Source organism: Mobula birostris, chromosome 28 (genome assembly GCF_030028105.1).
Source record: "Mobula birostris isolate sMobBir1 chromosome 28, sMobBir1.hap1, whole genome shotgun sequence".
Lineage (NCBI taxonomy): Eukaryota > Metazoa > Chordata > Chondrichthyes > Myliobatiformes > Myliobatidae > Mobula > Mobula birostris.
The window spans coordinates 17,761,191-17,777,862 of record NC_092397.1 but is presented as its reverse complement, the minus strand read 5'-3'; the positions used below and the strand labels follow the sequence as shown (position 1 = coordinate 17,777,862).

At 50.8% G+C, this 16,672-nt stretch overlaps 1 protein-coding gene across 1 annotated transcript in view; it reads left to right on the top strand.

Moving 5' to 3' along the window:
* Positions 1 to 16,652, top strand: part of LOC140189176 (malate dehydrogenase, cytoplasmic-like) — a 35,545-nt gene extending 18,893 nt beyond the window's left edge. Inside the window, exons 4-9 of the mRNA XM_072245868.1 lie at positions 6,925 to 7,100; positions 9,640 to 9,750; positions 11,978 to 12,091; positions 13,711 to 13,800; positions 16,363 to 16,542; positions 16,632 to 16,652. Of these exons, the coding sequence (XP_072101969.1) occupies positions 6,925 to 7,100; positions 9,640 to 9,750; positions 11,978 to 12,091; positions 13,711 to 13,800; positions 16,363 to 16,542; positions 16,632 to 16,652 (692 nt within the window). The remainder of the gene's footprint in view (positions 1 to 6,924; positions 7,101 to 9,639; positions 9,751 to 11,977; positions 12,092 to 13,710; positions 13,801 to 16,362; positions 16,543 to 16,631) is intronic.
* The last annotated feature ends 20 nt before the right edge of the window (positions 16,653 to 16,672 follow it).

Sequence of the window (16,672 nt, the reverse complement as noted above, 5' to 3'; positions counted from 1 at the left end):
TAAGTACAGACCCAGAGCCATCAAACGTTCCTCATATGATAACCCTTTCATTCCTGGAATCATCCTTGTGAACCTTCTCTGGACCCTCTCCAAAGCCGGCACATCTTTTCTTAGATGAGGAGCCTAAAAACTGTTCACAATACTCAAGGTGAGGCCTCACCAGTGCCTTATAAAGCCTCAGCATCACATCTTTGCCCCTGTATTCTAGACCTCTTGAAATGAATGCTAACATGGCATTTGCCTTCCTCACCACTGACCCTACCTGCAAGTTAACCTTCAGGGTGTTTTCCACAAAGACTCCCAAGTCCCTTTGCATCTCCGATTTTTGGATTTCCTCCCTGTTTAGAAAGTCATCTGCACATTTATTTCTACTACCAAAGTGCATGACCATGCATTTTCCAACATTGTATTTCATTTGCCACTTTCTTGCCCATTCTCCTGATCTGTCTACCTCTTGCAACCTGTTTCCTCAACACCACCTGCCCCTCCACCAATGTTCGTATCATCTGCAAACTGGGCAACAAAGAATCTATTCCTTCATCTAAATCACTGATACACAGCATTAAAAGAAGCAGTCCCAACACTGACCCGGTTACACCACTAGTCATTGGCAGCCAATCAGAAAAGGATCCTATTATTCCCACTCATTGCATCCTACCAATCAGCCAATGCTCTAAATATGTCAGTAACTTTTCTATAATACCATAAGCAGCCTCATGTGTGGCACCTTGTCATAGGCCTGAAAGTCCAAATATACAACATTCATTGCATCCCCTTTATCTATCCTACTTGTAGTCTCCTCAAAGAATTCCAACAGGTTCATCAGGCAAGATTTTCCCTTAAGGAAACCATGCTGATGTTATCCTATCTTGTTCTGTGTCACCAAGTACTCCAAAACCTCATCCTTAATAATTGACTCCAACATCTTCCCAACCACTGAGGCCAGGCTAACTGGTCTATAATTTCCTTTCTGCTGCCTTCCTCCTTTCGTAAAGAGTGGAGAGACATTTAAAAATTTCCACTCCTCTAGCAACATGCCAGAGTTCAATGATTTTTGAAAGATCATTACTAATGCCTCCACAGTCTTTACCTCTACCTCTTTCAGAGCCCTGGTCCAGGTGACTTATGTACCTTTACATCTTTCAGTTTTTTGATCACCTTCTCCCTTGTAATAGTAACTGCACTCGCTTCTCTTCCCTCACACCCTTCAACATCTGACACACTGCTAGTGTCTAACACAGTGAAGACCGATGCAAATTACTCAGTTAGTTCATCTGCCATCCCCTCTCCCCTGTTATCATCTCCCCAGCCTCATTTTTGAGCTGTCCTATATCCAATTTCATCTCTCTTTTATTGTTTGCATACTTGAAAAAGCTTTTACTACCCACTTTGATATTGTTTACTAGTTGGCTTTCGTGTTTCATCTTTTACCTCCTAATGATTCTTTTAGTTGCTGTCTGTAGGGTTTTAAAAGCTTCCCAATCCTCTGTCTTCCCACTAATTTTTGCTTTGTTGTATGCCCTTTCTTTTGCTTTTACGTTAGCGATGACTTTCCTTGTCAGCTACGGTTGTGCTAATTTTGCCATTTAAGTATTCCTTTGTTTTTGGAATACTTCTATCCTGCACCTTCCTCATTTTTCTGCAGAAACTCGCGCCATTGCTGCTCTGCTGTCATCCCTGCCAGCATCTCCTTCCAATTTATTTTGGCCAACTCCTCTCTCACACCACTGGAATTTCCTTTACTCCACTGAAATACTGCTACGTCAGACTTTACTTTCTCCCTATCAAATTTCAAGTTGAACTCCGTATTATTGTGATCACTGACTCCTAAAGGTTCCTTGACCTTATGCTCCCTGATCACCTACAGTTCATTTCATAATACCCAACCCAGTATAACTGATCCCCTAGTAGGCTCAATGATTAAAGGCATCTGTTAGTCTTGCGAGACCATGGATCTGCACCTGGAAATCTTCACTCTCCAGGGTGGAGTCCTGGGCAAGGTTGTGTGGAAGACCGGCAGTTGCCCATGCTGCAAGTCTCCTCTCTCCACGCCACCGATGTTGTCCAAGGGAAGGGCATTAGGACCCGTACAGCTTGGCACCAGTGTCGTCGCAGAGCACTGTGTGATTAAGTGCCTTGCTCAAGGACACAACACGTTGCCTCGGCTGGGGCTCAAACTCACGACCTTCAGATCGCTAGTCCAATGCCTTAACCACTTGGCCATGTGCCCACACGGCTTCAATGATAAACTGCTCTAAAAAAAAATCGCATCACATTCGACAAACTTGCTCTCTTGAGATCCGTTTCCAAACTGATTTTCCCAATTGACCTGGATGTTGAAATCTCCCATGACTATCATAACAATGCCCTTTTGACTGGCCTTTTTCTATTTCCTGTTGTAGCCTGTGGCCCACATCCCAGCTGCTGCTGGGAGGCTTGGATATAACTACCATCAGGGTCCTTCTTACTTCTGCAGTTTCTTAACTGAACCCACATGGATTCAACACTTTCTGATCCTATGTCACACCTTTCCACTGATTTTTGCCATTCTTTACCACCCCATCTGCCTACCTTCCTCTGTCTCCGATACAACACTCAACCTTGGACATTCAGCTCCCAGCTATAACCATCCTTCAGCCACGTTTCAGAGACGGCCACAGCATCATACCTGACAATCTGTAATAGGGCAACAAGATCATCCACCTTATTCCTTATACTCCGTGTATTGAGATATAACAGTTTGAGTACTGCATTTGCTACCCTCATTGATTTGCATCCTTAACGCACTGATACTCCTCCTGCTGGCTGCAATTATGTCCTATCACCTGCCTGCCCTTCCGGACAGTCTGACTGCATGCTATCTATGCTCTTTCGCCATCCATCCTATTCTGACTCCCTTCACTCCGGTTCGCACCCCCCCCCGCCAAATTAGTTTAGACCCTCCCCAACAGCTCTAACATACCTGCCCGCGAGTGTATTGGTCCCCCTCAGGTTCAGGTGCAACCCGTCACTTTTGAGGAGGTCGTATCTCCCCCCAGAAGAGATCCCAATAATTGTCAGTCTTCGTTTTTGGTTGATTATATTGTGTTCCTTTGTTCTACCGTGAATGCCTGCAAGAAAAAGAATCTCAGGGTGGTATATGGTGACATATCCGTGCTTTGGTAATAAATCTACCTTGAACTTTGAAATGGTTCACAAAATGGCGGCTGCAAGAACAGTCTAACAAAATGGCCACCTCCATTCCAGTGACCATATGGCAAAGGATAAAGACATTTGCTTTGTTTGCTTCTGATGCCCTTGTGTCGTTCCTGTTCGCTGATCTGCGGGTTTTAGTTCTTTTTGGCCAACATAACTCAATATAACACCTGGTGGGTTGTCGAAATAACACTGAACCCCACCCTATTCTGGCCGATCAGACTGACCCAGCTGAACCCTGTCTGTCCCGCCTCCTGTCATGCATGAGATAAGCAGTATTCACAAGAGAAACGTAAAGGTAAATTATACACAATTTGATCGAGAAAGGTGGTCATGGTGGCATCTGTTAGTCTCGTGAGACCATGGATCTGCGCCTGGAAAGCCTTGCTTCAGTTTGTGTTGGTAGAGCAGCGTCTGTTGTGACAGTCTCGGCTGCAGCAACTGAACTTGAAGGCGCCGTCCTCCAGTGTTGTCTTGGTGCTGTTTTTCCGACGAGTGCGCTTTTCTTCAGCAGCAAGCCTCAGCTTCTCTTCTCCTCTTTTTAGACCTCTGCGTAGTTCCAGCCTCCAGCGATGTCCTCCCACCTCTTGACGTTCATGTTTAGTGACTTCATGTCTCCCTTGCGGACATCTTTTGAAAGGAAGATGGGGCCGCCCTTGTGCTCTCTTGCCGGAGGCCAGTTCCCCGTACAGCAGGTCTTTCGGGATCCTCTCGTCTGACATGCGGTGTACATGGCCCAGCCAGCGGAGCAGGGTGAAGAGGCTGGGTATCTGGGCGTGGGCCAGGACCTCGTTGTCGGTGTCTACTCAGTTAACGCACTTGATATCCAGGATGCGTCTCAGGCTGCGAAGGTGGAAGGCGTTGAGACGCCGCTCTTGCCTGGAGTAGAGGCTCCAGGTCTCGCTGCCGTAAAGCGGTGTGCTGAGGACGCAGGCCCTGTAGACGGCAACCTGAGAAAAGTACGTTTTAGAGCCAATTGTTGCTCTGCTGAGGAGTGATTAGGGTTAACTCCACTGCCTTATTGAGGTTTGCTGACAACACCACTGTCAAAGTCCGAATCAAAGGTGGTGACGAATCGGTGTACAGGAGGGAGATTGAAAATCTGGCTGAGTGGTGCCACCACGACAACCTCTCACTCAATGTCAGCAAGACCAAGGAGCTGATTATTGACTTAATGAGGAGGAATCCAGAGGTCCTTGAGCCAGTCCTTATTGTGGGATGAGAGGCGGAGAGGGCCAGCTACTTTAAATTCCCCGGTGTTATCATTTCAAAGGACCTGTCCTGGGCCCAGCACGCGAGAGCGATTGTGGAGAAAGCCCAGCAGCGCCTCTACTTCCTGAGGGGTTCACGAAGGTCCGGCAGGACATCTGAAACTTTGACAAAATTCTGTAGGTGTGTGGCGGAGAATATACGGCCTGGTCTGGAAACGCCAATGCCCTTGAACGGAAAATCCTGCAAGAAGTAGTGGATGCGGCCCAGTCCATCCCGGGTCAAGCCCTCCCCACCCCTGAGCGCAGAGCGTTGTCACGGGAAAGTAGTGTCCATCGTTGGTGACCCCCCTCAGAACACAAACCACGAGGTGAGCAATAGTCACCAGGCTCTGGAACCAAAGGGGATGACGAGCAAACTCTTCCCGGGCTCCAAGCCGGCTACAAGTATCGATTATAACCAACATCTCGATGACAAACTCTGCCATCTTCTGCAGCGATGATGCCTGGGTAGGTCTAGTCCAGGAAACTGTCACCTTCTGCCTTACGTATACACACGAACTTGGCCTCCATCACAGCCTGTAGCAGAGCATTCCACAGATTTACAACTCTCCGGCTAAAAACACTCCTCCTTGCCTCTGTTCCAATAGGTCACCCCTCAATTTTGAGGCTGTGCCCTCTAGTTCTGGATGCCCCCACCATTGGAAACATCCTCTCCACATCCACCCTAGCTAGTCCTTTCAACATTCGGTATGTTTCAATGAGATCCCCCCACATTCCAGGGAGTATAGGCCCAAAGCATTCCTCATATGTTAACCCCTTCATTCCCGGAATCATCCTCGTGAACCTCCTCTGGACTCTCTCCAATGACAACACATCCTTTCTGAGATATGGGGCCCAAAACTGTTGACGATACTCCAAGTGCGGCCTGCCTGGTGTCTTATAAAGGCTCAGCATTATCTCCCTGCTCTTATATTCTATTCCCCTTGAAATAAGCGCATTTGCCTCCTCTACCACAGACTTAACCTGTGAATTAACCTCCAGGGAGTCTTGCAGGGGTCCCTGTGCACCTCTGATGTTTGAACCTTCTCTGATAATAGTCCACACTATTGTTCCTTTTACCCAAGGATGTAAAGCTGAGGCCTTATAAGTGTAGCACCCCCCCCACCCCCGGCCAGCCTCAGGGTCGCTCGGCTCGCTGTCGTCTAGGGAAACAGCCCTCGGCCCCGCCAATCTGAGTAATGAGTTTGTGTGGATGCTGTGTGATGTACCCCACCCCGCCCAAATAACAGACAATACACCAAATACGATTAAATGAATTACAGTTTATAGATCTTACTGGAACTATATAATTAATAGAGAATAAAATATAAAAGGAAAATAAAAGGTGCCACACTTATCAAAGTTCAATCTCTTCGTGCACAAACAGTTGGAGCTCAGGACCCTTCTTCTTCACCCTGCGACCCCTCAGACCACCTCGACCGGCCGCCTGGGACCAACAACGGTGGTCGACCAGATGCTCCACACGAGTCTGTCTCCATCTCCTCTCCTCGCCAAACACCCTGGACCTTGGACTCCTGCTCGGGGTCTGACCCCGTTAGTGGACTCACAGCACCTGGTCCATCCTCTGTCTCTCTCTCCTGCCTTCTGCCCAAAAACTCGCACATCACACTAATTTACAGACACACAGAAAGAGTAACATCTATCCTAATTGGTTTGGTCACCCTCTTATCAGTAACATAATCCAAACAAACTGCTAGTGGGAGGACTTTTTCAGCAGTTGACATAACAAAGAAGCCATTTCAATTTTAACATAACAAAAGAGCCATTTTAATTAGACTACGCAGTAACATAAAAGAAGAAACCCCTTACATAAGGCATTGGCCAGCCCACACTTGGAGTACTGTGAGCAGTTTTGGGCCCCCTGTGTCAGAAACGATGTGCTGGTGCTGAAGAAAGTCCGGAGGAGGTTTACGAGGATTAACCTGGGAATGAAAGGTTTGATTTCTGGCTCTGGGCCTGTACTCGCAGGAGTTTAGAAAAACGGCGTGGGGGGAGGGGTGAATTCTCATTGAAACCTATCGAACACTGAAAGGCTTAGATAGATGGGTATGAAGACGACATTTCCTGTGGTGGGGGGAGTCTAGGACCAGAGGACGCCGGCTTAGATTAGAAAGACGTCCATTCAGGACGGAGCTGAGGAGGGCGGTGAATCTGTGGAATTCATTGCCGCAGATGGGTGTGGAGGCCAAGTTGTTAAAATGGAGTTTGATGGGTTCTTGATTCGTGAGGTTACGGGGGAGGGCAGGACAGTGAATCCGCCATGGCGGAATGATAGGCCGAACAGCCTAATTCGGCTCCTGTGTATCATGGTCACGCCAAAGTGTGGTCAGTGGGGAGAGGGGTCAGGGAAATTACACAGCCAAGCCTCCCTGCAGGTGCGCCCCCCCCCCCCCAGAGTTGGCGAGGTGGGGTTCAGCGGACGGGGTGGCAATTGAACCGGTGTTCCCTGTCCCTGCAGGGGTGACGGTGACGCACAGGGAGGAGGTGGGCTTCAGGGAGGCAGACGTTGCCCTGCTGCTCGACACGCTGCCGACGCGGGACGGGGTGCAGCGGGCCGATCTTCTGAAGACCAACGCCCTGAGGTCCAGAGCTCGTGGTCGCGCCTTGGACGCGTACGCCAAGAAGACGGTCAAGGTAGGAGCCATTTTCTCCCTCCCGCCCCCCAGATTTCATAATACACAGAGACACAGAGATAACCCTTCAGTCTATGATGCTGTGCCAAACTAATTATAAACGTCACTAAAATAATGAGGAAATTCACCAGGGACAATCCCAAGTCCGGCTGCGAAAGGAGGCAGATTGGCCTCGGAACTAGCCATTCCATCCCGTTAAAAACCCAGGAACGCCACCAGAAGCTCCAAAGACCTCATCCCTGGGAGAGGGAGGGTCTGCGAAGGTGGGTACCCTTGGGGACAACTTGAAGGACTGGCCCAGTTCAGGGGACTCTGGCAAGGTGCTGTTGGCGGCCTGTGCCCCAGTAGGGACGATGGGCTGAGGTAAATAAAACTAATGAGGCCAAATTCAGGTTGAAGGAGCAACTCGGTCCAGATAGCCTCCAGGCTGATGGTATGAGCATCGCTTTTTCTAACTTCCAGTAACTTTTCCCACACTGCCTCGTTTCCCTTTCATAAGATTTGGGAACAGAATTAGACTGTTTGGCCCATTGAGTCTGCTCCACCATTTCATCATGGCTGATTCACTTTCCCTCTCAGCCCCAATCTCCTGCCTTCTCCCCGTATCCCTTCATGCCCTGACCAATCACAAATCTATCAGTCTTTGCCTGAAGTATACGTAAAGACTTGGCTCCACAGCTGCCTGGTGGTAACGAATTCCATAAGTTCACCACTCTCTGTCTAAAGAAATTCTTCTTCATCTTCCCTCTAAAAGGACACCCCTTTGTTCTGAAGCTGTAGTCTTAAGCCCGGTTTATACTTGTGCGTCAAATCTACGCCGTAGGTACCGTGTACCCTATGCCGTAGGGCGACGTGCACCTCCCCAAAGAAGTAACTCACGTGTCGCGGCAACACAGACTGCAGTGACTGTGATTGATCCGCTTGGTAGCATCACATTTCCGGTTGCTTTTCTCCGCCACGTCTGTACACTGATGTGAAATAAATGGTTGGAGACGACGAACCAAATCGTCAAATCTACCTGCCGACATCCGAAAATATTTGAGATGCATTTCCTCGTCCGCGTCTCTCACGAAGAAACTCAACACAGTGGCATAGAAACCACACCGCCAACTAGCATTTTGGCGGTGAATTGCAGAGCAACGCAGACAACAACAATGCATGCTCATTGTGGCGTAGAGCTACGCAGAGGTATAAATCAGGCTTTAGACTCTCCCACCATTGGAAACATCCTCTCCACATCCACTCTTTCACCATTCGATAGGTTCCAATGAGGTCACCCCTCATTCTTCTGAATTCTAGTGAATACAGGCCCAGAGCCATCAGACACTCTTCATATGACGAGCCTTTCAATCCTGGAATAATTTTCGTGAACCTCCTTCGAACCCTCTCCAACCTCCTTCCCCGACTTCTCTCCTTTTTCCATTCCGCATTGTTGTGACTGTCGACGAAAGCTACCGAGAGACACGAAGATGGTAGTTTAAAAGTCTCTTGTCCAGCACACACAAGCGTTTGGAGTCACTCCGGAGAGAGGCTCCCTGACCCAAGGTTACGTCACATTTTTTATACGTTAAAGATCAAAGTTGACAGCGGGCCCATTTTGTAGTTACAATGCATTCATATTGCTTCAGCAGCCTTTCAACAATAAACAGCAAACACGCCAATAATAACCGTGCGCTCAGCATCAGGAAGACCGAGGCGCAGGACGAGGGAAGACACACCAGTTCTCATAGAGGGATCAGAAGTGGAGAGAGTGAGCAGTTTCAAGTCCCTGGGTGTCAGCATCTCTGAGGATCTAACCTGGTCCCAGCACATCGATGCAGCTACAGAGAAGGCAAGACAGCGGCTATACTTCATTAGGAGTTTGAGGAGATTTGGTTTGTCACCTGAGACACTCAAACTTCTACAGAGAGAAAAAAAATAACTGCACGTTTACGCCCCTCGTGATTTTGTAGACGTGTGTGAGATCACCTCTCAGTCTCCAGTGGACTAAGTTCCAACCTGCTCAGCCTCCCTCCCTGACTCAGCCCATCAAGTCCCCGCGGCGTCCTCCGAAGTCTCCTCTGCCCTGCCCTTCATGGCAGGGTGACCCAAAAAGCAGAATATTGTAAACGTAGCTTGGCGATCATCTTGCACAATGTGGCAGCCGTTTGCTCAGTGGCCTGACTGATGCAGGCTGCTGTAGGGTTACATATCGCAGGCCCTTCGGCACGGACCGTCAGTCACCCACTTAACACTCACTCTAGATCAATCCCATGGCACTCTCCCCCACCTGTACCCAGGCTCAGCACCTCAACTACTCACTGACTGGCCAAGTTTGTTTGTGGATCTGTGGGTTCCCCCAGGGGCTCTGGTTTCCTCCCACATCCCAATGACATGTGAGGCAGGACGACTGGAAAGTTGGGGAGTTGATGGCAATGTGGGAGGATGCGTCACGAAGGAGGAATATGGTTACTCTGTGATCCAGAATAGACCCGATGGGCTGAATAGCCTCCTTTGCTGTCATCATGAAACACCGAGGCCTCTCGCCCTGTCACCTGCAGGTCCTGGTGGTGGGAGACTTCGCCAACACCAACTGCCTGATCTCCATGATCTCCGCGCCTTCCATCCCTCCGGAAAACTTCACCTGCCTGGTGAGGCTGGGTCGGCAGCAGGTAGGGAAGCGAGGAGGATCTCTGTGGGCGCGAGGAACCGGGGAACGTGGGCTCGGACCTCCACAGGGATCCGCGCGCGTCAGCTGGGAGAGGTGGTGGTGAGGGAAGTGCTGGGGGTGCTGGAGAGAGAACTCCACCGGTAAGTCAAGGGAGAGTTGGGCAAGCTTGTCCTGAGTCTGTCTGTCTGACCTGTCCCTCTCCCTCTCTCTTCCTCGTTTCCTCTCCCCCTCTCTTCTTCACCTCCTCTCCCTCTTTCCCCCCACCCTCTGCCTCTCTCTTCCTCACCTCCCCTACTCCTCTCTTCCTTATCTCCTCTCTCCCTCTTTCCCCCTCTCTCCCTTTCACCCCCTCTAATCTAATCTAATCTCTCTCACACCCTCTTGCCCTCCCCCTCTCCCCCTCATTCTCTCCCTTCCCCCTCTGTCTCCCTCTCACCCTTCCTCAGAGAGAGAGGGAGAGAGGGCTTGGAGACAGACAGCTTGATGGAAGGGGACAGATTTGGGCGGGAACTGGCAGAGAGTTGGGGAGCAAATTTCTAAGAGTGGAGAGAGCTGGGGCGGAAGGGGAACTGGAGACGGTGTTGGAACTGGAGAGAGGGTTGGAGGGGGAGTTGGAGAAAGGTGGTAGCGAATTCTGAAGAGAGTTCAGGAGGGGTGGAGACTGAGAGAGGGAATGGGAAAGCATTGTGGAAGAAATGAGAGAGAGAGGGTGTGTATACGTGTGTGTGTTGAGTTCGCACGTCCTCCCCACAATCGCTTGGGTTTCCCCCAGGTGCTCTGGTTCCTTCCCATGCAGGGGAGTCAGTGGGTTAACTTGCCGCAAATTCCCCCCCCTTGTGCAGAATATGGGGGGAGGTGTTAGGGAATGGGAGGAGAATACATTAGTTGGGGGGGGGAATTGGACGGAGAGTTGTGAGTGAATTCCAAAGAGAGTTGGGGAGTTGGGGGCGCGGCAGGAATTGGAGAGAGGAAATTCCGGAGCGAGTATGATGAAAGAAACAGAGAGAGGGTTTGGGGGGGGGTTGAAATTACAGACTCTTCAACAACAGAGTGACTAAAAGAGGGCAATGCTCACATGACCGTGGAACCCCATGTCTTTACGTCACACCTTCTCCAGCCAGTGAATTCTGTAACGGGAAACTCCCAAAATGATCCCCCGCACACGGCTGGGTAACAGTACCAGTCGGGAGTAAGGTATTTATCCCCAGAAAGTATTCCTCTATGAAATGGTGACCGTGGACGCTTACATACCCCACCAGGGAGAACAAGGTACCTCAGAGAGTGGGGCACTCCCATGGCACTTTTTTTTTTAACTATTTACTGTTCTATATAGCAAACTTTTTGATATTTTGAAACTTTTCATTTCGTTACTTCCTACTAAAGGTAGTGGATTTGGCCCAGTCCATCACGGGTAAAGCCCTCCCCACCATTGAGCACATCGACATGAAACGCTGTCGTAGGAAAGCAGCATCCATCATCAGAGACCCCCACCACCCAGGCCGTGCTCTCTTCTCACTGCTGCCATCAGGTAGAAGGTACAAGAGCCTCAGGACTCACACCACCAGGTTCAGGAACAGTTACCACCCCTCAACCATCAGGCTCCCGAACAAAAGGGGATAACTACACTCACTTGCCCATCCACTGAGATGTTCCCACAACCAATGATCTCACTTTAAGGACTCTTTATTTCATGTTCTCGTTATTTATTGCTATTTATTTATATTTGTATCTGCCCAGTTTGCTGTCTTCTGCACTCTGGTTGATCTTTCATTGATCCTGTTTACAGTTACTATTCTATAGATTTGCTGAGTATGCCCGCAGGAAAATGAATCTCAGGGTTGTATATGGTGACGTACGTGTAGTCTGATTATGAAATTTACTTTGACTTTGAAAGCATCTTCGTTTTATAGTTTTTTTTTAAACATGTGCCTAAGACTTTTCGCACAGTTCTGTATATTTGATACACAGAGAGAGTTAGAGAAAGTTCAGATGGACAGTTTATAATATGTTTGAACTTTCTCTAGCTCTCTCTGTGTATCTGCAACCTCTCACTGTTTGTGTTTCTCTCTTTTCCTGTCTGGATGTTACTCTCTCTCTCAACCCTGTTCTCCATCTCCTTCCTTCTTTCTCTCTGTCCACCTCTCCATCTCTCACACACCAGACTGGCCTTCCACGCCCAGATCCTTCACCTATTAACCTCGCATGCCCTCTCTGTCTCTCTCCCGTAGGGTGTCCAACAGCAGGAAGCGGCCGTGGTCCAGGCACACAAACCCCCCAGTGCTGCATCCGTTGCCAAAGCCATCTGTGACCACCTGAGGGTCTGGTGGTCTGGGACGAAGCAGGTACAATGTCTTGGGTCACTGTGGGCTGGCACTGACCAATGGTGTGACGTGATTCATAACGTCACGACACTGACCTATGGTGTAACCTGTTTCATCATGGTGCCACGGCGCCGACAAATGGTGTGACATGATTCGACGTGATGCCACAATGCTGACCAATGGTGTGACGTGATTCGTGATGTCACTGACCAATGGTGTGTCGTGCTCCATCGTGATGTCACGATGCTGACCAATAGTGTGACGTGATTTGTGGTGACATGGCGCTGACCAATGCTGTGACGTGATATGAAGTGGTATCACAAAGCCGTGTCCCCATCCCTGTTCTGAGAGTCTTAGACTCTCTTCCACTCGAGTAACCTTCCCCAGAAAGTGCAGGGCAGATGGACAATGTCCACGCTGAGGTAGAAGGGTCTGATAACAGCAGGGTAGAAGCTGCTCTCGAGCCTGGTGGTGGTGTGTCCCCTCCCCCCCAAAGCTTTTGTCCGATGGGAAGGGGGAGAGTGACCAGGTTTAAATTTCGCAAGGCGGCAGAAGTGTAGAGGGAGCCAGGTTTGAGCCCGGGGCCCAGGACTGGAGGCCTGGAGGTGGCCTGGCCTGTGGTGGGAGGCCTGCGCGAGTGTGAGGGAGGTGGGAGAGGGAGGAGGGGGAAGTGGGAGGGTGGGAAATGGGTTTGATTTGCTGCTTTTGTCTCCTCCTCCCATCCCTCCCCTCGTCCCAATCCTCCCTGTCTTCCCTCATCCCTCTTCCCCTCCTCCCCCTCCCGTCTCCCCACTGCCCAATCCTCTTCCCCCTCCCTCTTTTGCCCCCTCCTCGTGGTAATGAGGAGGATAAGTAATACAAGACCTCCCCCTTTAACGGAGTTATCTCTAACCGGGAGGTTTGGGTTCAAGGTGAGGGATAAGAGGGCTGCAGGGTGGGGTTGAGATCTGGGGCAGTCTATGCAGACACCGCCGGAGTGTTTGGGAAGGAAATTGGGATGACAGCTGACCCAGGTGTTGCAGATGGACGCTTTGTGGCTGGCACAGGTGTAGTGGGTCTTTGTGCTCTGAGGGGAAGGGTGACGGGATCTCTTGTCTTAGGGTAGTTTAGTTTGGTTGGGGGGGGGTGGGTTGGTTCTTCAAGGACACCCTCATTACTCCAGGTGGACGTCTCACTATTCTGGGCAGGGTTGAAGGGAGTGGGTTATGGAATACACCCCCGCCGTTTCGGGAAGGGGTGGGGGTCAGGAGCTGGGTGTCTCCTGGCGTGTGGTGGGCAGGGGCCTGCAGGCTTTCCCAGGGGAGCCAGGCCAGGGGAAGGTGGGGTCACCATCTGCTGCAGCGCACACGCACAACATGCCGGAGGAGCTCAGCAGGCCGGACGGCTTCAGTCGACGTTCCTCCAGGTTTTCCAGCCCTGACAAAGGGTCTCGGGCCAAAACAGTGTCGACTCTCTGCTCGTTTCCGTCGGCGCTGCCCAGCTCCTCCAGCGTTTTTGTGGCTGTTGCTCAGCGTCTCCGGTGTTTACGAGCTGCTGCTGCTGCTTCTGGAGAGAGGCCCTTCGGCCCTTTCAACCTGCGCTGATTGCCCATGGACGCCAGTCCTACACTAAGCTTGGACGCTGTCGTTTTGTCCCCCCAGGGAGAGTGGGTGTCCATGGGGGTCGTCTCCAGTCGGAATGGCTATGGAGTTCCCGACGGGCTGGTCTACTCCTTCCCCGTCACTGTGCAGGTAACTCAGATCACGCGACGGGACCTCGGGCCCACAGTAGCAAGGAACCCCCTTCTCCGTCTCCTCCTCGGGGGGGGCGGAGGGAGCAGTTGGTAGTGGGGGGGGGAGAGACACATAGCTGATGTGGAACCTGGCTGAATAAATCTCTGACCTCCCCCCCTCCAGCCCCAGGGCTAATGTCTTATCCATCGTCCCGGCTCATTAAAGCAGAGCTGCCTTACTGTGGGATCTTGCTGTACATCAGCATCCACCCCTGACCTCACTCTCGTCATTCCCCACTGTGACTCTCTCCTCAACAGAACTGTTGCCCTCTTTTCTCCTCTCATGTTCCCATCCTTTCCCTCCCCTCTCTCTCTCCATCTCTCCCAGTCTCTCTGTCTGTCTCTCTCTCCCCTTCTCCATCTCTCTCTCTCTCTCTCTCTTGCTCTGTCTTATGTACTTATATTTATTGTGCCTGTGTTTTTCTATCATTGTGTTCTCTGTCTTACTGTGATTCTTTTTCATTCTGCGTCGGAACCAGAGTAACATTTATTTGGCTGTCCTTTACACTTCTGCACTGGAAATGACATTGAACAATCTTAAATTGTTGTTTATCTTTCGCTCTTGCGATCCATCTCTCTTTACCTCTGCATCTTTCTTTGTGTGTTTCTATCTCTGTGTCCCTCTCTGACAATCAGAGTTGGACTCTCCTTCCTCCAGACCATCCACCGATTCCAGGTGCTCCGCTGTGGCAGCCGTATCCTCAGCTGCCTGGGCCCAGGGCTCTGGCTTCCCTTCCCAACCCGACCCGACAAAGCCCCAGTCTCTGCTGTGCTGACGGCCACGTTACTGAGTTGTGAGAGGGGGCAGAGAAGGACCGAGGAGAGTGGGGCTGAGCCCCAGCTGGAGTCCCTGTAAATGTTCTCCCACCTCCCCGTCGGTCCAGACTGCAAGTGCTGCCCTCACAGCCAGGTAGCTCGGCCTGTACTCAGTGAGTGGGAACTATATACACGTGTTCCGTCAAACGTCTTTTCTCCAGACCAGGGTGTAAAGTACACATAACACACAAAACACTCAAAGGTAAGGATAAAACCAACAGATGAATTACACATAAATAACAAACTAAAGTGCATAAATTGGATATTATAAGGCATGGAGCAGATTAATCGGTGATACTTCAAATGCGATGCGGCAGGGAGTTCAGAAGCCTGATGGCCTGAGGGAAGAAACTGTTTCCCATCTTGTCTGTTCTTGTCTGTACGCATCGGAGTCTCCTGCCTGATGGTAGAAAGTCAAAGAGGATGCTGGATGGATGGGTGGGATCCTTGATAATACTAAGGGCCCTGTGTATGCAGCGTTCCTGATAAATGTCCCCGATGGACGGTAGGGAGACCCCTACGATCCTCTTGGCCGTTCTCACAGTCCTTTGTAGGGACTTCCGGTCCGATGCTCGGCTGCTCCCAGACCAGATGGAGACGCAGCTTGTCAGGACGCTGTCAATGGTGCTCCTGGAAAACACAGTTAAAATGGGAGGGTTGGGGGGAGGGGGTCCCCGCTTGACTCAATCTCCTCAGGAAGTGGAGGCACTGCCGTGTCTTCTTGTTCAGGGAGGTGATATTGAGGGACCAGGTGAGGTCGTCCGTGATGTGAACTCTACAGAGGGGCCGTGTGCTCGCTGGGGGCGGGGGAGGGTGCGGTTCATCTGCGGCCTCCTGAAGTCCCCCATCATTTCCTTCATCCTCCCCAGCCACTGGAGGGAACACAGCCTAACGGTTAGCCCGGGTCCATTACAGCTCTGGGCATTCCAGTTCCGAGGAAGTCTGCAGGGGGCCTGGTACATTCGCCCACCCCCGGGTGCTGCAGTTCCTCTCACGGTCCAAAGATGTACAGGCTGGTAGGTGAACTGGTCACTGGCGATTAGGCTAGCGCTAGACAGGCAGGCTGTTCTGTGCTGTTTCTGCAAATAAACTCTGACTGGTTTGTACGGACACTGTGCAGAGCGCTCTGCCTCTGTCCCTCACGAGTACCCAGTATAACTCCGATAACCTGGGGACCGACAGGTTGGGTGTTACTCCAGTTACACTTAAAGGCACTTTAATTAACTCCCCAACGTAGAGCCGTAGTGTAATTCAGCACAGAAACAGGCCCTCGCACAACAGCTTGTCCGTAATGTTGCCCGTGTTTGCAAACATATATAAAGCTACGCATCCTTACGAACGCTTCGAACACCAAAGAGTACAGCACAGATACAGGCCATTCGGCCCACAGTGTCTGTGCTGAACCAGCTAAATTGAAGAACACCCCAACACTAATCCCTCCTCCCTACACCAGAGAGACTTAGACAGTTTAGGGGAAAAGGCAAAGTGGCAAATGAAATATAATGTTAGAAAGTGTATGGTCATGCACTTTGGTGGAAGAAATAAATGGGCAGACTGTTATTTAGATGGGGAGGGAATACAAAATGCAGAGATGCAAAGGGACTTGGGAGTCCTTGTGCAGGACACCCTAAAGGTTAATCTCCAGCTTGAGTCGGGGGTGAAGAAGGCGTGTCATGTTCAGGGACTGTTTCTCTTTCGTTTGCAGGACGGACGCTGGCAGATAATTCGAGGACTCCCCCTCTCCCCGCTCCTCCGGCAGCGGATGGCACTGTCTGCTCAGGAGCTGCTCACTGAGCGGGATATGGCCCTGGCGTTTCTGGCAAGGAGTGAGTATGGCCCCCTGCCCTCAGGACAGGGGCGGGCTGGGAGACCGGGTGAGTGCAGGGTCAGTAGCAAAGCCATGGGTAAGCTGCCAGTGATGGCAGAGTGCAGAGCTGGAGATCCCAGCCTGCGGTCCACAGACCCCTCACTTAGTGGTATTGGTCGATGGCTTAACAAAGGTTGGAAACTCCTGT